Source organism: Eubalaena glacialis, chromosome 1 (genome assembly GCF_028564815.1).
Source record: "Eubalaena glacialis isolate mEubGla1 chromosome 1, mEubGla1.1.hap2.+ XY, whole genome shotgun sequence".
Lineage (NCBI taxonomy): Eukaryota > Metazoa > Chordata > Mammalia > Artiodactyla > Balaenidae > Eubalaena > Eubalaena glacialis.
The window spans coordinates 221494410-221517947 of record NC_083716.1 but is presented as its reverse complement, the minus strand read 5'-3'; the positions used below and the strand labels follow the sequence as shown (position 1 = coordinate 221517947).

At 51.5% G+C, this 23538-nt stretch overlaps 3 protein-coding genes across 7 annotated transcripts in view; 1 reads left to right on the top strand and 2 right to left on the bottom strand.

Annotated features, from left to right (window-relative positions):
• Positions 1–96: 96 nt before the first annotated feature.
• On the bottom strand, positions 97–4220 carry LOC133089185 (mitochondrial chaperone BCS1). Of its 3 annotated transcripts, XM_061187539.1 has the most exons (9): positions 3941–4220; positions 2929–2969; positions 2321–2689; positions 2080–2219; positions 1672–1866; positions 1304–1367; positions 896–1065; positions 561–678; positions 97–416 (listed from the first exon to the last, which is right to left on the bottom strand). In XM_061187539.1, the coding sequence occupies exons 3-9, from the start codon at positions 2638–2640 to the stop codon at positions 164–166; spliced, it is 1260 nt and encodes a 419-aa protein (XP_061043522.1). In that variant the 5' UTR covers positions 2641–2689; positions 2929–2969; positions 3941–4220; the 3' UTR covers positions 97–163. The 3 variants fall into 3 exon arrangements, with proteins under 3 accessions (XP_061043522.1, XP_061043511.1, XP_061043531.1); XM_061187528.1 differs by lacking the exon at positions 2929–2969 and having other exon boundaries at positions 3941–4131; XM_061187548.1 differs by lacking the exons at positions 2929–2969; positions 3941–4220 and adding an exon at positions 3483–3845.
• On the top strand, positions 4147–23534 carry ZNF142 (zinc finger protein 142). Of its 3 annotated transcripts, none has more exons than XM_061187381.1 (11): positions 4147–4309; positions 4584–4727; positions 4839–4956; positions 6286–6599; positions 9430–10029; positions 11134–11298; positions 12214–13038; positions 15360–15537; positions 16280–19199; positions 19847–19952; positions 21221–23534. In XM_061187381.1, exons 4-11 carry the CDS (start codon positions 6320–6322, stop codon positions 21688–21690), a joined length of 5544 nt encoding a protein of 1847 aa, XP_061043364.1. In that variant the 5' UTR covers positions 4147–4309; positions 4584–4727; positions 4839–4956; positions 6286–6319; the 3' UTR covers positions 21691–23534. The 3 variants fall into 3 exon arrangements, with proteins under 3 accessions (XP_061043364.1, XP_061043357.1, XP_061043374.1); XM_061187374.1 differs by having other exon boundaries at positions 4576–4727; XM_061187391.1 differs by lacking the exon at positions 9430–10029 and having other exon boundaries at positions 4576–4727.
• PLCD4 (phospholipase C delta 4) overlaps positions 22797–23538 on the bottom strand; it is a 19361-nt gene continuing 18619 nt past the window's right edge. The window contains exon 16 of the mRNA XM_061187563.1: positions 22797–23503. Coding sequence (XP_061043546.1) covers positions 23397–23503 — 107 coding nt within the window. The 3' untranslated portion in view covers positions 22797–23396. The remainder of the gene's footprint in view (positions 23504–23538) is intronic.

Sequence of the window (23538 nt, the reverse complement as noted above, 5' to 3'; positions counted from 1 at the left end):
ATATGTGGACACCTGATGGCCCCTGAAGGCATCTGTGTTTATAGCCCCTGCTTTTTCCTCAAGTGCCAACACCGGAAGGTAGGAGGGAGGTCAGAGAACGGAGTAGCATGGCAGGTGTTTATTGATCCCCTGGAGGAGGAGAGGGCTGGGTACAGCCCAGTTGTCACCTCCTCAGAGACTCCGCATTGTGAATTGCCCCTGCAGGGTCACTTTTATACAGCATGAAGTAGCCCTGCACCTGGGCAGGACTGATCTGAGTTGTAGCTTGAAGGACACGATCTGCAAAGGTCTCGGCCAGGGAAGCTGCTTGCCCTGGATAGAACCTCTGGAACATCTGAGTCAGCTGCCAGCGTGAGCAGTGGCCCACGTACTCCTTCAGGTCTACTCGCCCAGGGCGTATCAGGGCAGGGTCGAGCCTAAGAGAAGAAGGCAGCAAAAGCAGAGTCATAAGCAGCAGTGCCACCAGCACCCCCAAAAATGGTCCCGCTGAACCTCCTGATCCTCCTAAGATGGTGAGGGGGCGGAATCTTGCCTCACAGTGTGAGTACCTCACTCCTCACCTGTCAACATGGTTGGTGGTCATGAACACAATGCGTGCCTCAGTGGAAGCCACGCCATCCAAGGCGTTGAGCAGGCCGCTGAAAGTGAGACGACCTAGACCTTGGTACTTTACTGGGTCTGGAAGAAGGGAGAGAGAAAGCGTGAGTGATCATAGCCCTACTTAAAATTAGCATCCCCTTCTACTCCTTACTTACCATGTCCCCCCACTTATCAGTGCGTCTTGTGGGCTCTCATTGCTAACCCAGGTGTCCTCCATCAGCTCTCTGGATTTCTCCTTTCTTCCACTGTTCCTCATTTAGGAACACTCCCCCTTCCGTCAACTTCCCTCACTTACTCTCCGCAGCCAGGTCTCGACTGAGAAAGGCAGCATCCACATCCTCCAGGAGCACCAGGCTCTGCTGCGGCGCCACGCTCAGCAGGTGGTTGAGCCGGTCATCAGAGAGGCTGGAGTCTGTGAGACTCAGCAGGCAGATGCTGTGCTGCAGTTCCCCAGCCAGGGCTGTGCTATGGAGGAGGGACGACAGGTAATGGGCAACCTGGGAACTGGTCCTTGGGCCCAGCTGCTTGTTCCTCACTGTACTAGTTTTGTCTCGGAGGCCTAAACCTTTCACCATACCCTGCTAGTGTTCCACATGTCTCATGTTTATCCCAGTTCCTGTTCCCCACATTTATTTCCCTTTCCAACCCCACCAGTCCAGTTTCTCTCCAGTTTGAGGGTTAAGGGAAGTTTGACTCTACTCACATAAAACTGCTCTTTCCACAACCAGGGGGCCCATAAAGCAGGTAGCCACGTCTGTAGGGAATGCCTAAGAATACAGCCGGGATGACTGTCAAGACCTAAAATGAATCATGTACTCTGCCCCAGATGTCCACATTCATGCCCAACTCTGCTCCCTGGAGGCCTGATGACTTTGGCATTGGAAGAAATCATTCCCATAGACAACTTTTCTCTCCCCTTCGTCTATGGGAATTAGGCTAGAGTTTTGTATTTGCCCACAAATATAAAGCGCTAGCCCACAGCTTTATATCTGGCCACAAAGACCAGCCTGTTCCCTCCTGTTCTAATACCACATCAAAAACAACCTGGCCAAGACCCCAGCTGCTTCTCACCTCTGTCAGTGTACCACTTGGGGTTATCGATGAATTCCCGGATGTCTCTGACAATTCGATCAGCCAGACCCTGTTCTAGAACCACAGAATTCAGTGGCCGGCGGCGGCGTGGATAGCCAAAGGGGCGCCATTCAGAGCCCGCAGCTGTGTACATCACTGTCTTCCCTTCCTCCTGCTGCAAGGCTAGCTCTCGAGCTGGGAGGGGGGGAGATGAGACAAAGCCAATAATTCCTCTTTGCCGTGCTACTAGGCAGAGCTGTGCCAAAACCGTTTCCCTAGCCACCTGCTCCCGTGGTCTCAGAGCCCCCTGCTCGTCCTCTCCAAGCTTCTCTTCCTTTGATGTCGAAGACCCCATCCCTGCAACCACCACCCCCCGCCCCCATAAAGCCTGTCTGTGCCATCCCACACCTTCCTCCAGGATGTTGAAGAAGACCTTTCGGTCAGTGCCCAGAGCCGTGAAGGTGACAGATTCCCAGGGGGTCCCCGTCTGCAGGTCTATCATCTGCATCTCTCGGCTCCGTTCCACCCGGATCCATTTCCCTTGATACCTGAATAAGAATGGTCAAAATGAGGTGAACGAATGGGTCAAACCCACCTCCCCTCAGTCTCCTTTTCTACTCTCAGAGCCCTCTCTGTTTCCCAACCTTACCAGATAAAGTGGTTTCCAGGGCTGGGGACAAATTCAAATTTAGTGGAGATGCGGCCACTCTCATGCTGAAGGTACGAAGTCTCGACACTGAGGTGCTGAGTTCGGGTACTGTGGCGGGTGAGCCAGCTAAGCAACCAGGCATAGCTCCTGTCTCGAGCAGGGACTTCCAGTGTGATCATGTAATGGCGCCGGAATGCCACCAGACCCAGTTGGGCACCTTTCCGGGCCAGGGCCAGGGCTGTGCCCACACCCACCAGCCCAAATCCAGCCCCAAAGTAGGGATTGTCCTTCAGGGCCAAAACAAAGTCTGAGAGGGGCATCTTGAAAGGAAAACACTGAATCTTACAGGCCCCAAGGCATTTTCAAGACCTGGGGGTGGGGAGCAGTGGAGATGGGACAAAGCACAAGATTAGTTTAGAAAATGGACTCTGAAATTCCTCCCCAACCCACCCCCTCCCCCACCTGCAGAAGCTGGGAGCAGGAAGGACAGGTCAGCATTACTGTGTGCTTCAATATCCTCCCTTTGTGGGGTGGGGTTGGTGTTGGAATGCAAGGGATGGGACTCTGGGCCACTTGCCCCATTTTGCCTTTCATTATCCTGTTCATACCTGTTTCCTGCCAGACGACTATGTCTGCAGATTCCTTAAACCTGAGAGAACAATATAACCGGCTTCACATCAGGATTAACGGATGGACAGAATTTTTGTGGTCCCTAGGACCAGCTGAGTTAGAAAGGGGCCCACTGGCCAGAGTTAGGAGGGGATGAAGAAGCTACTGTCTTCTGTCAACCTGTCAGTAACCTCATGCCTTGCTATTATGAGTCATGTACTTCAAATATCCTCTCCTCTCCTTTACATGCTAATGTCCTGTTTAGCTCTTTATTACCTCCCACCTAAATTGTCTCTTCAAAATTAATATTAGTTCTTGAAGTGGCATCTTAATGCGTCTCCATGTCCTGCTTCACCAAACTGCTACACAGGGGTCCAGATCTTTCTTCATAAGGATCTGCTTCAATCCCACTACTTTCCCTACTCCAACACCTCCAATGACTGGCTCTCAACAGGTCCCTGAATTAGGTAAACTCCTCTGCCTCCACAATACAGGGCCCACCTACCTTTAATGGCTTAGCTCCTAATACTCTCTGTTGAACAAAAATACAAACCTCCTTCTTCCTTGCTCAAGCAGTTCTCTTGACTCGGAATGACCATTTTAATTTATTTCCTCCATTCTCTCCAGTTGAAATCCCGCCCATCTGCTACTTTCTCCAAGGAGATTTCCTCGAATTCCACCCCCAATAAAATGTGACAGGGCCTGATTCTAGACTGTAAGATCCCGAAGGGTAGGAGGTCAAATCGTTTCTAGCACACCTCACCCGCCCCCCTGCCACTTCGCTCTACGCCTGGCACGCAGTGCAGTGAACTGACAGCAGTGACCTCCGCTGAAGCTCAGAATAGGATCCAGAATTCCAAAATTCGTATGCGTGGAAGGCTACAGACAAAGCCCTTCCCGCTCCCGGTCCTTGTCGGTCGCCCAGAAGCCCCCTCCCGAACCCCCTCTACACTCCAGCTCGCGCCTCCGGCAGCGGGGTTTGGAATAATCGGTCACTCCCCCGCCCCTTACCGCCATGACTCTCTGGCCCTTCCTCTCGATGGTTTCACCCCTTCGCTCTTCAGGGAAGCGCTGCTTCGCCCGGCCCCCGAGTTGTTTCATCTACTTCCCGCCACACCCACCAAGAGGGCTATGCCACTCTGCTCCACAACTCTCGATGGTACTCTTTGGGCCTCAAGGCCAGGAGGGGGGTAGGGGTGGGGAACGATAGAACCATAGAGTACTCAGCCAGCCTCGCAGAGGAAGAGAGAGCGGCCTCCAAATGCCCGAGGTCCTAGAGGCGGCTGGGCCGGAGGCGGTCGCACGAAAGGAGTCACGGGAGGCTGCTCCAGCCGCTGGTCGACCATAGACATGAGGCTCCCGCCCGCCCAGGGCCGGGAGGTAAGCGAGCGGCAGCGGGGCGGGAACTAGTAGGGAGTGCGGGTGGAGTAGGCCGGAAGCAAAAATTTCTCGAGCCCCAGGGTGAGGGGTGGGCCTGGGCGGTGGGAACGCTCGGGAGAAGTGCTGAAGGGAGGACGGCGACGAGCGAGGCCCCGGAGCATCACATCAGCCGCCCCGGTGCCTCGGTCGCGTCACTGCCCTGGACCGCGCCCGGTTACCCGCTGCCTCTCCTTAGCACCATAAGCATGACGATGCTCCATCCTAAGCCTTGCAGGTTACAAAACGGCTTTCCCATTTGCCGGCACTTGTGATTCCCGCTCCCGCCCAACGATGTGGACACTGTCATCGCCTCCACTTTACAGATAGAAAAGCTGAGGCCCCGAGAAGCGAGGGGACTATATCTGTCCAAGGCCACGCGGTGAGTCAGAGCCCACAGGAAAGTGGAAACCGGGTGCCTTGGTCCCCAGGCTGGATCTCATCCTTTTCCCAGGCTTTCTCTCTGCCTTAATTTGTCCTTTCTCTTCCTCAGTACCCGTGCTCCGAAGATAAGTTCATTTCTTCTCTTGCGCCCACCTATGTCCCACCTCACTCCGCCTTCCAGCGGCTCAATCTAGACGACACCGCGTCCTCCTTGGCTCCCCACTAAGGCAAGTATACTGCCCGAGCTGGAAGACTCCCGAGAGCAGCGATGATAAGTGGAGGCTGTGGTTTCCAGAGAATCCTCTGAGGGCGGAAGTGCCCTGCCCTGCCACCTTCTGAATTTCCGTGATCTGAGGCTTTGAGTTGCAGAATTCTCACCTGCAACCTGATTTCCTAGCCCTAGGCCATTAGTCGACCTCCATGACTCAATTTCATGAAATGATTACTGTCATTCTTATTAATTCCTAGTTATTTAGCTTAGACTAATTTTAGCCGTGTATAACAAGATATGCAGTGTACTTGACATTCGTTTCTGTTGTGTTCCAGTGTTCAATGTGAGGCCATAGTCAGTTTGTTAGAAATTTCTCCAGGTGTGTTAACTTGTAAGGCACCACTGATTTGATTCTACTTCTATCTTAGTAGAAGCCTAGCTTTGCTTTGATGCATTTCTGTGTCTGGAGTTCTTCACTAGAATTCCCTTATTTGTCTGACTTGCATAGAATGTTGTGGTGTGTTCAGTGAAGTGATAACATCAATAAACTCCACTCAAAAAGCTCCAAGTCTAGGAAGGGAGACTGATAGGTAAACGACAGTGCAGTGTGACACAGTTTCTGTCAGAGCCATGTACAAGGGGCCATTAGGACCTCAGAGAGAGAAACTTAGATGAAAGGTATCCGGAAGCCATCCTAGTGGAAGTGACATTTGTGCAGATTCTTAAAGGCTAGTTAGGAGTTGGTTAGCCAGACAAGAGAGATGGCAAAGGGGAGGAGGCCCATCAAGCCGAGAGAGGGATGTGTAAGGATATGGAAGCAGAAGAGAATGTGGTGAGTCTGGGGAATGGCAAATGAATGACAAGCTGAATCATCAGTTCAGAGATCTTTTGCGGAGAGAGGTGGAGGATGAATCTGGAGAGGTCAGCAGGGGCCAGATCATGAAGGAAGGGCTTTGAGCTAAGGAATAGTGAGATCATAAAATGTTAAGAGGGGAGGGGACCTCTGAGATCCCTTGGTCCCACCCAATTTTATTGCAGATAAGAGACCTGAGACCCAGGTTGCTTAATAATTTGACCAACATCACTTAGCTCCAAGAAACAGTCTTTAATATATTGGCTACAACTTCTTGTCTCTTTCCTATATTGATCCCTATTATCATGTTTATGCTTTTTGTTCTAGACATTGTCATATAAAGAAAATTTCTAGGTTAACTACGTATGGCATGCTGCCATGCAAGGAAATGCCTGATTGGGCAGGCACTGGGCTGTGCACCCACACCAGCTGGGAGGAAAGTGAGAGATCTAATTATATGTTGTTTGGTTTTTCTTCTGGTTGGTTTATCAGCACGTAAGAGGACATAGCACACAAGTTGGTGGTGATGTCAGACCCTGTGTTGGACTCACAGGCAGCCAACAGCACTGGGGAGATGGATGGACTGTGCCCTGAGCTATTGCTGATCCCCCGACCTCTCTCTAACCGTGGACTCCTAGAGCCTGTCCAGAGCCCCTGTCCTTCTGGGAACCCTCCACCTTTGCCTGCTGACCCAGGCTGCCTGCTGGTAGAAGCCACAGCAACTGAAGAGGACACAGGGAACATGGAGATCATTGTGGAAGCAGTAGCTGGAAACCTGTCCCCAGGTGCTCCTGGAGAGACCCCAGGTACCAACACAGTTGCTAGCAGGCCAGTGAGACAAGCAACCCTGAGTTTTTGTCTGTGCTGTTTTTGATCGTTGTATATAAATATGATGAAGACACAAGGTAGCATCCTATTTTTATACTTAGAGATGTTGTAATTTGATTTGCAGTTGGTGAATGTTGATTGAAGTCTGGCGAGGTGGTGCACAACTTGTACCAAGCTCTTGGCAGTCTATCCCTGCGAGGGCTTCACGTCTGCTAGGCAGTAATCCAGAAGGGAAGACCTTTCTGACACCTCTGCCCAACCCTTACTCCTATAGTCCTCAAGGATTCTTTTCTCCATGTTGACCCTCCCACCCAGGGACTGCAGCCAGGGATTAGGCAAAAGGCCCAGCCTCTCTCCACCACCCAGGACTTGGCAGGGCTTCCTAGCGGTAATCTGGTATTTCCCTGCTCTAGTTTCTCGCGGATAACATACTTAACTCACCCAAGGCATGCCGTTAAGAGTGGGAGTTGAATAATTTATATTTACGTTAGAAGAAAGAGTCTCCCCTTTAATCTTCCCACATCTCAACTTCTTATTTTTAGGTAACTTCCCTGTTTTGTAACTGTCGTCTTCCAGCTACAGTTGTACCATTTTTCCTTGGTAGTGTACAAAGAATACTGGGAAAGATTAGCTAGTTTGATCTTATAATATTTCTAAACTTTGATGTGGTGAAAGAAATAATGGATAAATTAAAAAGGAACCTGGAAAAACATTTGCAATATATAAAACATTTGCAATATATAAGAAAGAGTTAATATCTTTAAAATTCAAAGAGCTCCACAATAAGAAAAAGAAACAGTATTTTTTTAGAAAGGGAGAAAAGAAATCTATGTGCAGTTTACTAAAGAAGAAATGAAAATAGTTAATAACCGTAAGTATATTTAATCTCACTAACACACAAATTCCAGTTTAACTATAAGATGCCATTATTGTTTCTCAACTTTGGCAGAAATTAAGCATTTTTTATAAAACTAGTGTTGGTGAGGCTATGGGGAAACAGACACTATCTTATAGTTTATGGAGTATAAATTAGCAAAGTTTTTGAAAATCAATTTATCCATGTAACAAATTTTAAAAGACGTGGACTCTGACCTAGTAGTTCCACTTCTAGGGATCTGTCCTATAGAAAGAGTCACACACATGCACAAGGATACAGGAATAAGGATGTGTAGGGCAGCTTTATTTGTAATGGTTGGAAACAACCCAGATATCTATCAGTAAGAGCAAAATTTCATTTTGATTTACCCGTGCTCTGAAGTACCATGAACTGGACAAAAAAAATTAGGTAGATCTAAATGTCCTACTCATAGGTAAAAATATCTTTGATATATAGCAAGTGAAAAAAATTTTTTAAAAAGCAAATTGCCAGGGCTTCCTGGTGGCACAGTGGTTAAGAATCCGCCTGCCATTGCAGGGGACACAGGTTCGAGCCCTGGTCTAGGAAGATCCCACATGCCGCGGAGCAACTAAGCCCGTGTGCCCCAACTACTGAGCCTGCGCTCTAGAGCCCGAGAGCCACAACTACTGAAGCCTGTGCGCCTAGAACCCATGCTCTGCAACAAGAGAAGCCACTGCAATAAGAAGCCCGCGCACCGCAATGAAGAGTAGCCCCTGCTCGCCGCAACTAGAGAAAGCCCACGCGCAGCAACGAAGACCCAAAGCCAAAAATAAATAAGTAAATAAACTCAAAAAAAGCAAATTGCCAAAAAATGACCCAAAAGGTCTGAAAGGATATAGACCAAATTATGTGTGTGAGGGTGGGAGGTAGTTATTCTTTATATAGTTCTGTTGTTGCACTGAATTTTTATTTAAACGAAAAAATAATAAAGAGAAAAAGAACCACCAGAATAAATGTAGGACAAACCTGGGCTCCACCATTAACAGGCATGGTGGCCTTAACCTTGCAGCATCCCAGGTCCCTCTTCTCATAGGGCAGTTGGAGGACCAAGCAAAAGTGTTTCCTAAGCCTTTCTTTGTCAAGGTCGTGCCAGTTGCTTAAGAAATGGCAGCAAGCGGAGCAACTAGACCCATGCGCCACAACTCCTGAGCCTGTGCTGTAGAGCCCACAAGCCACAACTACTGAGCCCGCATGCCACAACTACCGCGGCCCGCGCGCCTGGAGCCTGTGCTCCGCAACAAGAGAAGCCATCGCAATGAGAAGCCCACACACTGCAACAAAGAGTGCACCCCGCTCGCCGCAACTAGAGAAAGCCCGAGCGCAGCAACAAAGACCCAATGCAGCCAAAAATAAATAAATAAATTAATTAATTGATTAAAAAAATAAAAATAAAAATTATCAAAAAAAAAATGGCAGCAATTATTATGAATGTGATCTGGCTCATCTCAGAAAGGATGTCCTCCATTTTGTGAATTACTGTGCCTTTGAAAATCTCTTCACAGAATATAAAAGTAATGCTTTGTCATGTATATTGCAGATATTTTCCTCAGATTGTCATTTTCTTCTTTTGTAAGTTTCTAATTTTTTATTTGGGCAAAACATATCGCCTTTTCTTAATGCTTTCTGGATTTGGTTAATACTTGTTACATTCACTTCACAAATATTTATGAAGTACCTACTTTGTGCCAAGTATTGTGCAAGATACTGGGAATCCAAACACACGTGCAAGATAGACCATCTTTGACCTTAGGGGGCTTTGAAAATCAGACTTAAGGTGTAGAATCAGACTTAAGTCCATCTCCATTCCATGAATGTTAAAAGATTCACCTACATTTTCTACTGGTAACTAACTCCTCTGAGTCTTGTTCCATCTGATTCTGTGCCTTTCTCTGTCGGTCCTCTGCCTGCAGGTGTCCTGGTAAAGGTGGTGGAGGTGTACTTCTGTGAGCACTGTGAGCAGAGCTTCGCAGAGCCCACTCTGCTGGCCCTGCACCAGTGCACTGAGACCATTATACAGCCTGTGCAGGGCCTCGCTAGCCCCCCCTGCTCTGTAGAGCTGCCCCCCAGCAACCTCACTCTCCCTGGCCCTCTGCAGGGCCAGAGCCCACCAGATAGCCCCCTGCCATGCCCTGTGTGTAGACAGGAGTTTGCCCAACCCCAGGCCCTGAAGAGCCACTTCAAGATTCACCGGGGCACTCCTGACGCCTTCTCCTGCCCGGAGTCTGGCTGTGTGTTCTCCGCTGAAGATCGCAAGGGTCTACAGCACCACCTGAGGCAGACCCACAGAGCGCTTCCTGTGCCCTGTTCTTTCCGGGGCTGCCCCCTGCTCTTCGGGAGCCAGCAGGGCATGGAGCTGCACCGGCAGGCCCATTACCCTTTCCACTGCAACCACTGCAGCTTCGTGGGCTCCAACATCAAACTCTTCCGGCAGCATCAGCGGAGTCACGGGCACGGGACACAGGGAGAACTGTCTGCTGTTCAGGGTCTTCCATCCCAGGAGCTGCTGCCAGGTATGAGGCCAAGGACCCAGCAGTATCCTGCCTGGATTGCAGCTGCAATTGGTCTGTAGCAGAGGCAATTGTTACTAATGCCATGAATGTAAGCCTGAATTGAAGAGAATCTGGGGTAGTGGCTCAGGAGGACGGGATTATTGGCTGACGTGGGAAGGCATCTAGACACCCCGGACCAGGCAGAAAATCTGGGACAAAGAGGAAGTCTTTGTCCATGACAATGAATGAAGTTTGGCTTAAGCTACACTGTGGCCTTGAGGTTACTTAACCAATGTCTCTTATGATCCATTTCAGAACTTTCTGAGGGCAGAAGCTAAACTGCCCGTCAGTGGCTGTAGCCATTGGTAGAATGCCTGTAGACTCCCTGTTAGAGCAGGTGGGATTGGGCAGGAGAAGCTGGGGTTATTTTAAAAAGAAACCTTCGAGGGAGGTGGTGCTTCAGTGATTCTTATTCCTCTTGGTTTCAAAAAGAGTGTTGGGTGAGCAGAGGAGCAGGAGGAAATAGAGAAACCAGGCCAGGAGAGGCCAGGGTTCTGATGAGAGAATTTGGCTTGCTAAGACTGATTTGTGCTCTGGTACAAAGAGAAGATTCCTCTTTCCTGGGAAAAAGTCATACATCTTTGCCTTACTGAGGCAGCTGCCTCTAACTGAGGGAGAGAAGGAATGGATTTGAGAGCACAGGATGTGATCCTGAATTGCTGAGTTGGGTTTCTCAGTACAAGTTTAGAGGTCAGGGATGTTTGCCCACACTGAGCCACCAGCCATTAACCCTGGGGACCTGAGCCAGGGAAGTACAGTCTAGTCCGCCCATTCTCTACCTCTCTGCCCCCTCCCCCCACTGCAGTGACCTCAAAGATCTTGCCTTCAAGGGGTCCGAGGTTGGTGTTATCTGAGGTTTGATTTACTTCAGACTGGAGCATCACTGACAGCTTAGCTCCTGGTCTTCCTATCCCTGTCTTGTGTGGGAATAAATTAATAGACTTAGAACCCCAGATTCCCTTATGCTAAATGGTGGGAGGTGATTCTTCCGGCCAGTAAGAGGAGAAGTACAAGCACTCAGCACTGCGTTGGCTCCTCTAGTCATCAAGTTCTTTGCATCTTCAGCTCTCAGAGTGTCCCCAGGAGAGGGAGAGCCTTCAGAGGAAGTCGGAGCACCCTTGCCTGGGCAGGAGTCAGCTGAAGAGGAGGACGTAGAGGAAGAAGAGGACAGTGGCAGCCAGAACTCCCAGAAAGCCCTGGAGAAAGGCCAGGGGGCTCAGCGGTTGGAGGGTAATGATGTGATGGGGCTTGAACCTCTTGGTGGTGGGGAGGAACGGACTGTGGGGGGCCTGGTATTGAGGCTCTGGGGTTTGGTTTTCTGAGTTTTGGTTCAGATCCTTCTGTTCCTAACATTCCACTTTGACATGTCTAGTGGGAAAGTGATAAATGGGCACAGACCCTGGTGACACAGGGTAAGAGTAAATAGAGTTTGCTCTCGGGGTTGGTTTTCCCCAGGCAGAAAGCTCTTTTGTGAGGAGGGAGAGGGTGATATTCATAGTATGAAGATGCCAGAGGTTTTTGACTGGCAGCCTGTCTTGTCTGACATTGAGCCCCCTAAGGTTGTTTCTCTGAATCCTTGCTTCCAAGTTTTCCATCTGAGGAGAACAGCATTTGAAACCCATCCCACAGGGAGCATATTTACCGTCAGGTGACCAGGAAGGATCTGATTATATTTATTATCAGCTCTCTATGACCCCAGTGTTCAGAAATGGGAGTACTTCACCTTCTCTTCCCTCTGCTCGCTCCCTGTGGGGTTCTTTTCCTGCCAACCAACCTACTGATTCTTCCGCCTGCCCTCCAGGTCAAGGACAGGAAGAACAAGAATGCTCCATCAAGATTCTTCTTTTGAGCCTTTCTAGATAAAAGCTCAAGAATAGTGGGTGGCTGGGTGAAGCACTTCTTAAAGGTCACAGCAAGGTCTGAGAAGTCCTTGTGATTTTGTTTCTCTAAATACTTGAATGACTTCTCTCTTCTTTGAGGCTACAAAGTTTGAGATGCTATTGTTTGGTTTCCTAGAAAGAAAGGAACAAGGCCATGCATGCATGCATATTTTGTCTGGGCAAATGTGGTTCTCCCATTAACTGGCCAGCCCCTGACCTATCGAAGAATCTCACTCTTAACCCTCCCTGCCTTTCCCTCTCCCAGGAGCTGTGGCTTCTGGCACCGAGTCCCTCTTCAAGACCCACATGTGTCCAGAATGCAAGCGCTGCTTCAAGAAGCGGACCCATCTGGTGGAGCACCTACATCTCCACTTCCCAGACCCCAGTCTCCAGTGCCCCAACTGCCAAAAGTTCTTCACCAGTAAGAGCAAGCTCAAGACCCACCTGCTGCGGGAGCTGGGCCAAAAGGCCCACCGCTGCCCACTGTGCCACTACAGTGCAGTGGAGAGGAATGCCCTCAACCGCCACATGGCCAGCATGCATGAGGATATTTCCAACTTCTACTCAGATACCTATGCCTGTCCCGTCTGCCGGGAGGAGTTCCGCCTCAGCCAGGCCCTTAAGGAGCACCTCAAGAGCCACACCGCAGCAGCTGCGGCCGAGCCGCTGCCCCTTCGCTGCTTTCAGGAGGGCTGTAGCTACACGGCACCCGACCGCAAGGCCTTCGTAAAGCATCTGAAGGAGAGCCACGGGGTGCGGGCCGTGGAGTGCCGCCATCACTCGTGTCCCATGCTCTTCGCCACAGCAGAAGCCATGGAGGCCCACCACAAAAGCCACTATGCCTTCCACTGCCCCCACTGTGACTTCGCCTGCTCCAACAAGCACCTGTTCCGTAAACATAAGAAGCAGGGCCACCCTGGCAGTGAAGAGCTGCACTGCACCTTCTGCCCCTTTGCCACCTTCAACCCGGTGGCCTACCAGGACCATGTGGGCAAGATGCATGCTCACGAGAAGATCCATCAGTGCCCTGAGTGCAGCTTTGCCACTGCCCACAAGAGGGTGCTTATCCGCCACATGCTGCTGCATACCGGTGAGATGGCTTCCACCCTTCCAACCATGTAATAGTGGTGATGATGGCAAACGGGAGCGTTTACTGTGTGCCAGGCACCCGAGGGCTTTGCATACATTGTGTAGGACTCATCTGACCTAGTGTTCCTGGAGATAAATCTAGTATTTGCGGTTTACAAGTAAGCCTTAAGTTGAGTGTCACTCAGCTAGTAAAGTGGTCAGGCTAGGATTTGCGGCATGTGGGATCTTTTTAGTTGAGGCATACGGGATCTTTTAGTTGCGGGATGCGGGATCTAGTTCCCTGACCAGGGATCGAATCCAGGCCCCCTGCAGGGAGCGCAGAGTCTTAACTGGACCACCAGGGAAGTCCCGTGCCTCACCTTTAAAGCCCTGTCGGGTTCTGCCCACCCCTAATCAGGCGTGGGTGGGTCAACACCTATGCTGTTAAAGCAAAGAAACCCAGACCAGGACAGATACCTTCCTTTGCAGTTCAAGTTTTGTGATGTGCTGTGAGAGATAGCGGGTGAGGGAACTGAGCCATCCATATATATTATAGCCTTGAAAGCCGTGACACTGAAACATGATCACGTCTGGTGACCTGAAAGTTGCAGGTTTTTCAACTCAGACTCTTAATTGGTTACCAGCATTACTGATGCTTTGAGTAAAAACCAAACCAGGCTTCCTGCTATAGCATCTTCCCATTTGTGATCTCTGTGTAAGCATTGGCGGATTGACAAGACATTAAAAAAATCTCATCAAAGATTCTTTAGTTTGGGAGGACAGTATTTAGGCAGCTTGTGGCAAAGCCATTGTTGTTTCCATTAAACAGTTCATTTCTATACAGGTTTTAGTCACAAAATCTCATTTTTCTGAGGCTTCTTAAAACCTCACATCTATACAGGCATACTTTCTTTTATTGCACTTTATTGTTCTTAGCAGATACTGTGTGTTTTTCTAAATCGAAGGTTTGTGGCAACCCTGCATTGTCAGGTGATAGTTAGCATTTTTTAGCAATAAAGTATTTTTTTAAATTAAGGTATGTACACTGTTTTGTTAGAATGTTATCGCACACTTAATAGACTACCATGCAACGTGTGAACATAACTTTTACGTGTACTGGGAAACCAAAAAATTTGTGGGACTCGGTTTCTTGCGATGTTTGCTTTGTTGTGGTGGTCTGGAACTGAACCCACCATCTCTCTGAGGTATGCTTGTGTAGTGCTTTATAGTTCTTTCATATATATTATCTCATTTAATCCACAATAACGATCTTGTAAGAAAGGCAGGTAAAGATGAGAAACGCTGAACATTTAAATGGCCTGTTTCAGGATCACACAGCTGGTATCAGAAGCAGAGCCAGAACACCACGTTGCTTGCCTTTCACCATAAGGAGAGGGGCTGAGCGGGTGGGCAGGGATAACAGGGAATGGTCCTGAAGGAACACGGCCCCAGCCTCACCTCTTAGCGCTAGGTCTTGACCAACGTACAGGGACAGCTCGTCCTTGAGCCCTTTAATCTTCATATCAACCATGTGAGGTCAGTATTTTTGTTGCCCCCTTTTTGGAGACCAGGAAACTGAGACTTAGAGGGGTTAAATGACCTGCCCGAGGACACACAGTAGTAAACTGAGATTTGAACCACTGCCTAATAGCTCTGTGGTTTCTCTCTGCCTCAGCTTCTTCCTCTGTAAAATGGGGTAATAAAGGGCTGTTGTGAGGATTCAGTAAGAGGAGGCATTTTTTTTTTGGAATTTATTTATTTATTTATTTATGGCTGTGTTGGGTCTTCGTTTCTGCGCGAGGGCTCTCTCCAGTTGTGGCAAGCGGGGGCCACTCTTCATCACGGCGCGCGGGCCTCTCACTATCGCGGCCTCTAAGAGGAGGCATTTTTATAAAGTGCTCAGAAAGGTGCCTGGCACATAGTGAGCACAGTATAAATGTCAGCTATGAATATCTTTATTACTGTGTTGGACTCCAGAGTCAGAGTTGTTAACCACTATGTTGTGTTGCCTAATTTTTTCTCCTCCTCTTCCACAAAACTGGAACGAATTGGGCTAAGTGGAGCAGTTGGCCGTTAGTGCCAATAAGCTGTATAACAAATCCAGAATGGACTTTGAAGCTACTTTTGAAAAGCTGGGTCTTCACTTTCCCCCTACCTTCCTTGGCGTCAGGGTGGAAGAGTGGTCGTCCCAGAGAGCTGTGAGGCAGCACTGACTTTTGCGAATAGCACCTCAGCTTCCACTCCCGCTGGGCATCAGGGCAAGCCTGCTGGGGAGGACGGTCTGTCACTCCCTCGGTCCGTGTCTGACTTGTGTTCTCTCCCCGCTCACCCCCATCCCCACAGGCGAGAAGCCGCACAAGTGTGAGCTGTGTGACTTCACGTGTCGAGACGTGAGCTACCTGTCCAAGCACATGCTGACCCACTCCAACACCAAGGATTACATGTGCACCGAATGCGGCTACGTCACCAAGTGGAAGCACTACCTCAGCGTGCACATGCGGAAACACGCGGGCGACCTCAGGTATGAGCACACGCGTGCCTCCCTCCCTAACCCAATGACCTGGAGCTAAGCTAGCCGCCTCTCAAAGTCAGCTTCCGGCCCCATCTCTCTTCTGGCCGCAGAGAGACTCCTCTGCACGGCCCTCTGCTCCTGTCATCTCGGCTCCGCTGCCTCTAGCTGACCTCTGCCTGTGGCCTAGTCTGCACGGTGCGAGCTCTCTGGGCTCAGGGAAGGGGGTGTAGACCCAGAGTAGAGGCCAAGAGACTAAGGTGTCATTTGAGTTCTGAGTCCAGTCCTGGTGAAGTAGATGGGCTTCGCTTGTGGCTCCAATCCTGGCCATGTCCAAATCCAGGCAAGTTCCCCTCTGACCTGTGGGCACAGCTGGCTAGGGGGTTTCTCCGTGGCTTTCACGTCTCCGTGGGAGAGTGGGAACTAGGCACAGAAACCTGCCCCGTGGGGCTGTAGCCATGTCAGCTCCTCAGAAGTCCACAGAGGTTGACTGATCCATAATACCTTCCCTTTAGGAAGCAAGGTAGAGTAGGGGGTAGAACACAAGCCCTGAAGCTAGACCGTCTGCCCTTCACTTCCTTTGTAACTCGAGGCAAGTTATTAACTTCTGTGCCTTAGTCTCCTCACTAAGACGATTAAATTAGATGATGCATGTACAACACTGAGTGTAGAGCTTGGCGCATAGTAGGTATTTATACAGTTACTGGTAGTTGCTGTGATTAATTTATGATTGTGATTCTTCCCTCCTCACCAGATACCAGTGCAACCAGTGCTCCTATCGCTGCCACCGGGCTGATCAGCTGAGCAGCCACAAGCTGCGGCACCAGGGCAAGTCCCTGATGTGCGAGGTGTGCGCCTTCGCTTGCAAGCGGAAGTATGAGTTGCAGAAGCACATGGCTTCCCAGCACCACCCCGGCACGGCCGCCCCACTCTACCCCTGCCGCTACTGCAGCTACCAGAGCCGCCACAAGCAGGCCCTGCTGAGCCATGAGAACTGCAAGCACACCCGCCTCCGAGAGTTCCACTGTGCCCTCTGCGACTACCGCACCTTCAGCAACACCGCCCTCTTCTTCCACAAGCGCAAAGCCCACGGCTACGTGCCCGGGGACCAGGTCTGGCAGCTTCGCCGTGCCAGCCAGGAGCCAGAGGGAGCCGGGCAGTGCCCGACACCCCCACCAGACTCAGAGCCCTCAAGTCAGCTGTCTGCCCAGCCTGAGGGGCCGGACCGCGACCCAGGGACGGTGGTGGACCCCGGCTTGGATCAGGCCCCGCCAGAGACCAGTGAGGAGGACAGTGCTGGGAAACAGGACGGCGGTGAGGTTCCCCAGGGGGACGACCTGGTTGGCAGCCCCAGTCCGGCGGAGGTAGATGAGGGAGGCTGCATGCTACACCTAGAGGCCCTGGGAGTGGAGCTGGAGCCTGTGGCCAACCCGCCCCTTGAGGAGATCACCGAAACAGCTCCTGTGGAGTTCAGGCCCCTGGATCCCTCAGGGCCTCTGAGACTGGAAGGGCCAGATGGAACTTTGACAGAGCTGTCTACCTTTGAAGGTGCTGGAACTTCCGGCTTGGGTGCTGAAGAGTCCATTCTGGAAAAGCCAGTCTCTGAGCCCCCTATAAATCCCCCTTCCTCAGAGGAGCCCCCTAACAGCTGGGTGGGAACCTTAAAGGCAAATCCACCCACTGAGACAGCACCCCTGCCCCAGTTCCCTGAATCAGAGTCATTACTCAAGGCCCTAAGGAGGCAGGACAAAGAACAGGCAGAGGCGCTGGTGCTGGAGGGGCGGGTTCAGATGGTAGTGGTACAGGGAGAGGGGCGGGCTTTCCGCTGCCCACACTGCCCTTTCATCACCCGCCGGGAGAAGGCCCTGAGTCTGCACTCCAGGACTGGGTGCCAGGGCCACCGAGAGCCCCTCCTCTGCCCTGAGTGTGGAGCCAGCTTCAAGCAACAGCGTGGCCTCAGCACCCATCTGCTGAAGAAGTGCCCTGTTCTCCTCAGAAAAAACAAGGGCTTGCTCAGACCAGATTCACCCATCCCTCCGCATCCTCAGCCCCCGGGCACGCCGGCCTCAGAGGATGCAGCAGGTGGCAAGCCCCCACCTGCACCATTAGAAGTAGAGATCATGCTCCCAAAAGATGCTCCTTCCAAGCTTCCTGGGGAGCCAGAAAACGTAGAGGAGCCTGTTGCCACACTCTGTGGCTCCACAGCCCCTCCTGCAGAGGACTCCTCGCCCCCGGAGGCCCCTGAGAGGTTCCACTTCGAGCAGGGCAAGTTTCACTGCAATTCATGCATGTTCCTTTGCTCTCGGCTTTCCTCCATTACCTCTCATGTGGCTGAAGGCTGCCGGGGCGGACGTGGCGGGGGAGGAAAGCGAGGCGCCTCCCAGACCCAGCCTGTTGTGTCCCCGCTGAGCAGCAGGGACTCTGCTCCCCTGAGCAGTGGGAGTGCAGAGCGCAGCCCTGGTGATGGGAATGCAGCTCTGGTTCCAAAGCAGAAAGGGGCTCGCTTCTCCTGCCCCACGTGTCCCTTTAGCTGCCAGCAGGAACGGGCCCTGAGGACTCACCAGACCCGGGGCTGCCCCCTTGAGCAGTCCGGAGAGCTGCGCTGTGGCCTCTGCCCATTCATCGCTCCTGCTGCTGCTGCCCTGAGGCTCCACCAGAAGCGGAGGCACCCCGCCGCAGCCCCAGCCCATGGCCCCCGGCCCCCTCTTCAGTGTGGGGACTGCGGCTTCACCTGTAAACAGAGCCGGTGCCTACAGCAGCACCGGCGGCTGAAGCATGAGGGGGTGAAGCCACATCAGTGCCCTTTCTGTGACTTTTCCACCACCAGACGGTACCGGTTAGAGGCTCACCAGTCCCGACACACAGGTGTTGGCCGCATCCCCTGCAGCTCCTGTCCCCAGACATTTGGTACCAACTCAAAACTGCGGTTGCACCGGTTGAGGGTACACGACAAAACACCCACCCACTTCTGTCCACTCTGTGACTACAGTGGCTACCTTCGCCATGACATCACTCGCCACGTTAACAGTTGCCACCAGGGCACCCCAGCCTTTGCCTGCCCCCAGTGTGAGGCCCAGTTCAGCTCCGAGACAGCACTCAAGCAGCATGCTCTGCGCCGGCATCCCGAGCCTACGCCCCCTGTCCCTGGCTCTCCCACAGAGGCCACTGAGGGCCCCCTGCACTGCTCCCGCTGTGGGCTGCTGTGCCCCAGCCCTGCCAGCCTGCGAGGGCACACCCGGAAACAGCACCCACGGCTCGAGTGTGGGGCCTGTCAGGAGGCCTTCCCCAGCCGGCCAGCATTGGACGAGCACCGAAGGCAGCAGCATTTCAGCCACCGCTGCCAGCTCTGTGACTTTGCTGCCCGGGAGCGGGTGGGCCTGGTGAAGCACTACTTGGAACAGCATGAGGAGACTTCAGCAGCAGCATCCTCAGCTGGGGATGCTGGCCAGCCCCCTCTGCGCTGCCCTTTTTGTGACTTTGCGTGCCGCCATCAGCTGGTGCTAGATCACCACGTGAAAGGGCATGGGGGTACCCGGCTCTACAAGTGCACTGACTGTGCTTACAGCACCAAGAACCGGCAAAAGATCACCTGGCACAGCCGCGTCCACACTGGGGAGAAGCCCTACCGCTGTCACCTCTGTCCCTATGCCTGTGCTGACCCCTCTCGCCTCAAGGTAAGGTCAGGGGCTAGGGGGTCTGGGAATGGAAGGAATGCAGGCTGCAGAGTTAAACTCCCTGGGTTCTTTAATCCTGACTCTTCTGAAAATTAACTCTGTGACTTTGGTCAAGTCCCTTAACTTCTCCAAACCTCAGATTCCTCATCTGTGAAGAGGGGATAATACTTCATAGGGTTGCTACAGAGATAAAATTCCGTAATACATGCTTGGCATGTGATAAAGGCTTGTAATAGGTTGTAGATAACCTAGATGATAACAGCTGACATTTATTGAGTACTTACACTGCATGTCGGACACTAATTTTAATCCTTTCAAAAATATGAGATGTACTTTTACTGTTTCCCATTAATTACTGTTTTCCAGATTAATAAACTGAGAATTAGGGGTAAGGTTGCCCAAAGACACAGCTAATAAGTGGCAGAGTTGAGATAGGGCAGACCTGGGGTCGGCCGAATGGGTTAGGGTTGCGTCAGAGTGACTGGCCTCGGAGACCTGATTGGCAGTGGGGGAGAATGGGTAGGATCGGTGCAGGGAACAGGATTATCTGCCAACAGTTTCTCTGCCTGCTTGCTCTATTTCCACATCCAGTGAGTACCAAAGGGTACACATTTTCTGGGTGTACTCTTTGCTCTTCCCTCCTCCAGTACCACATGCGAATTCACAAGGAAGAACGGAAGTATCTGTGCCCTGACTGTGGCTACAAGTGCAAGTGGGTCAACCAGCTCAAGTACCACATGACCAAGCACACAGGTGAGTCTGCATGGTTTTGACAGGCCCGAGGGGTCCCCCTGTGCCCTAGCACACCCAGCTTCCCTGAGGTGGTGTATGTCCTTACTCAGATTCGGGGTGCCCATCAGTATTCACGTCAAGGGTAGTAGGTAGACTGAAAAGCCAGAATAGCTTCCCAACCCACTGAAAGCCTATCAGAATTAGGAGAGAGGTGAACCTGAGAGTCTGGGCATGTGTACTTTGCAAAAGCTTCCCGGGGTATTATGGAACGAGGTCACCCACCTCCGGTTGAGAACCTCCAACTCAAACATGAGTGACTGAGCAGGTCTGCCTGGTCCCTACAGAGACAGGATGGAACTATCATGAGTGAGGAGGACAAAGTAGAGGGTTCAGCTGTTATTTATTTATTTATTTATTTAGGCTGTGTTGGGTCTTTGTTGCTGTGCACGGGCTTTCTCTAGTTGCAGCGAGCAGCGGCTACTCTTCGTTGCGGTGCGAGGGCTTCTCATTGCGGTGGCTTCTCTTCTTGCAGAGCACGGGCTCTAGGCGTGGGCATAGAAGGTGTGGCTTATGGGCTCCAGAGCGCGGGCTCAGTAGTTGTGGTGCACGGGCTTAGTTGCTCCGCGGCATGTGGGATCTTCCCTAACCAGGGCTTGAACCCGTGTCCCCTGCATTGGCAGGGGGATTTTAACCACTGCGCCACCAGGGAAGTCCCTCACTTGTTTTAACTTGTCCTTTTTTTTTCTCCTGGGTACAGTCCATAAACCACAGGTTCTCAGAGAAGGGTTAATGATGGTGTGCCTGTGATTGTTGCATATGCTGCCCCCCCCCCAAGTAAAGGAATTAACCAGATGCATTTCAAGGCCCTCTGCCTCTACCCCTTCTTTCGCCTCTACCGCTTCCCTCTTAAGCATTTTCTTTTACTTCTTGTGTTGAACAAGGGATCCATTTCAATGGATTCCCAATTCCATGAGTACTCCATGACCAAAAAGGGGTTGGAGTTCCCCATGTAGAAACCCTGTCATATTTGAGTATTTATTGCTGTCAGTTGGCTACTTAGGGGTCCAGTTAGTTACCGGCATCCATCGAGCACCCATTGTATACAAGGGGCTATGTTGGGAATAGGACACACCAATGTCAGACAGGATTGGAACATTCCAAAGACATGGTCCTTAGGTTGCTGCTTGTGTTCCTTATGTCCCAGGATCACAGTGACTCCTCTGGTCCACTGATCCTTGTTCCACCTCCTTCAGTGGTGATGTGTTCCCTGTCCTTGCCCTGTCCTACAGGACTGAAGCCATACCAGTGTCCCGAGTGTGAGTACTGCACGAACAGGGCCGACGCACTGCGCGTGCACCAGGAGACGCGGCACCGGGAAGCACGGGCCTTCATGTGTGAGCAGTGCGGCAAGGCCTTCAAGACACGCTTCCTGCTGCGCACCCACCTCCGCAAGCACAGCGAGGCCAAGCCCTACGTGTGCAACGTGTGCCACCGTGCTTTCCGCTGGGCCGCCGGCCTGCGCCATCACGCCCTCACCCACACCGACCGCCACCCCTTCTTCTGCCGCCTCTGCAGCTACAAGGCCAAGCAGAAATTTCAGGTGGTCAAGCACGTGCGCAGGCACCACCCTGACCAGGCTGACCCAAGCCAAGGCGTGGGCAAGGACCCCACCACGCCCACGGTGCACCTACATGACGTGCAGTTGGAGGATCCCGGCCCCCCTGCTCCTGCTGCTCCCCCCACTGGACCTGAGGGCTGAGGGCCTCCCCCACCTCCCGACAAGAAGAGGGTGTGGGCCCAGATGTGCAGACTGGAACCAGAGCTAGCCTGAGGAGCTCAGGGCCAGAGGAAAGGCTTGGCTTCAGGGTGTCAGAGAGGCTGGAACCCTCTTGGGACTCTGGCTGTAGTACTTGGAAGTTGATATAAAAGAGAGACCTGGACCACAGATTGACTTCTGTTGAGGCACATTGTGTTTTTAACCCGTGAGTTCCTAATTTCTTCACCATCACGCCACCAAAGTCCCTGGCTATAACATCGTGGTTTACCCATTTCATCTTCTCTTTCCTTCTTACTATGTCAAGTCCTATTTTCTTTCAGCATCCTCAGAACAGTTGTATCTAACCGCATGTGCTGTTGTGCCCACTGCTCTATAAAGCATGGTTAAATGATTAGTAGCTTATATAGACTCGTCCAAGTCCCCGACTTAACACTGCCAGGCTGTCATCTCAGTCTGCCCTGTCCCCTCTCAGGCCTCTGTCTCTCCTTTGTCTCCTTCCATCTTCACTGAGCGATTGATTCTGAAACACCCAGGTCTGCCTTCTCTCTGTCCTCGAGCCTGAATCAGCCCTTGCCCTGTTGCCTATTTCTGAGTCCCTTTGTCTACCTGTAGAGGGAGGATTGCCACCCACTAAGCCTCCTCGTGGAAGCAGCTTTAATTCGGCAGCATCCTGACTGGCTCAGCTGCTGCACTAGAGTTAAAGCACAAGGATAGGGTGAGACAGACAACTGGGAAGGTAAATCTCTAACCCAGGATTCTGTCAGTGCCTCACAGTGACTGTATAGTTAATCATCTAAACTGGGACACACTGGGAAAATTGAAGAGGGTACTATTAATAATTATGCTGAGACACCAGACATAAACCAGGACTATTCCAGGCAAACTCTTTAGGAGGGCTGGGATCATATAACTCTTTGTCTCCTCCTTTTGCCCTGTCCCTTAGAAGCCATACTTGTAGTAAGTGCAGTGGGGGGCCCTGGAAACCCTATTTTTCCACCTTTTCCCTATCCCACCTGTCTACCCAAATGTCCCCCAACCTTCATATCTCCCCTTCTTGCCCAACAATGAGGGACTGTACTCAAGCCAAATTGAGAGAGAAGCTCTATTTATACTGGAGGGGCTAGGGAGCAGCAGTCCAGTGGAGACCCTGAGGGCTGTGTAGTGTCTCTTGAGAGTCGTAATACAGTGTTGGGGTCAGATCTCCTTCCCCAGCCTTTGCCTGGGGAGACTTGGGGCTTGATTTGTCCTTCCCTTGGCTCTGGACTTTGAGGAAGTTAGAGGTGGAGGAGATAGTGCCTCTTAGGGTTTGTCTGCCTCAAGCCCTTCTCTGGATTTCTAGTTGCAATCTGCCTTTGAGCCAGAGTTGGTGCGAAAGTGTAGTCCTAGATCTGGGTATGGTATTGAACCTATAGCAAGAGGAAGGAAGGAAGGAATGCCAGTGTAGAGTATGCAGAGGGTAAGGACAGGAATGATTCCAAAGGCTGGTGAAAACGAAGAAAGGGAAAAGAAAGAAGGTGAAAAATCAGGTCCTAGATTTGCTTGTCAGGAAGGATGAAGTAATTTTGTGCCTAGGAATGCACAGTCAAAAGCTTGGTTTTCACCACCTCTGTTTGCTTTCTGGAGCATCCTTCCAGGCTTTTCTTACCATCTAAAGGCGATGCACCCACTCTTCCCGTGAAGTGCCCACCTTAAGCTTGAACCCCCTCTAGCCCTTCCCGGGTGCAGATGTACACAAAGATGGAGGCTGGATGGAGGCTGATGCCATCCTTGGAGAGCAAGTGTATGTGGCGGTAACCTGGAAAGGGGGGCGGGGGACAGTATTAGGAAGGC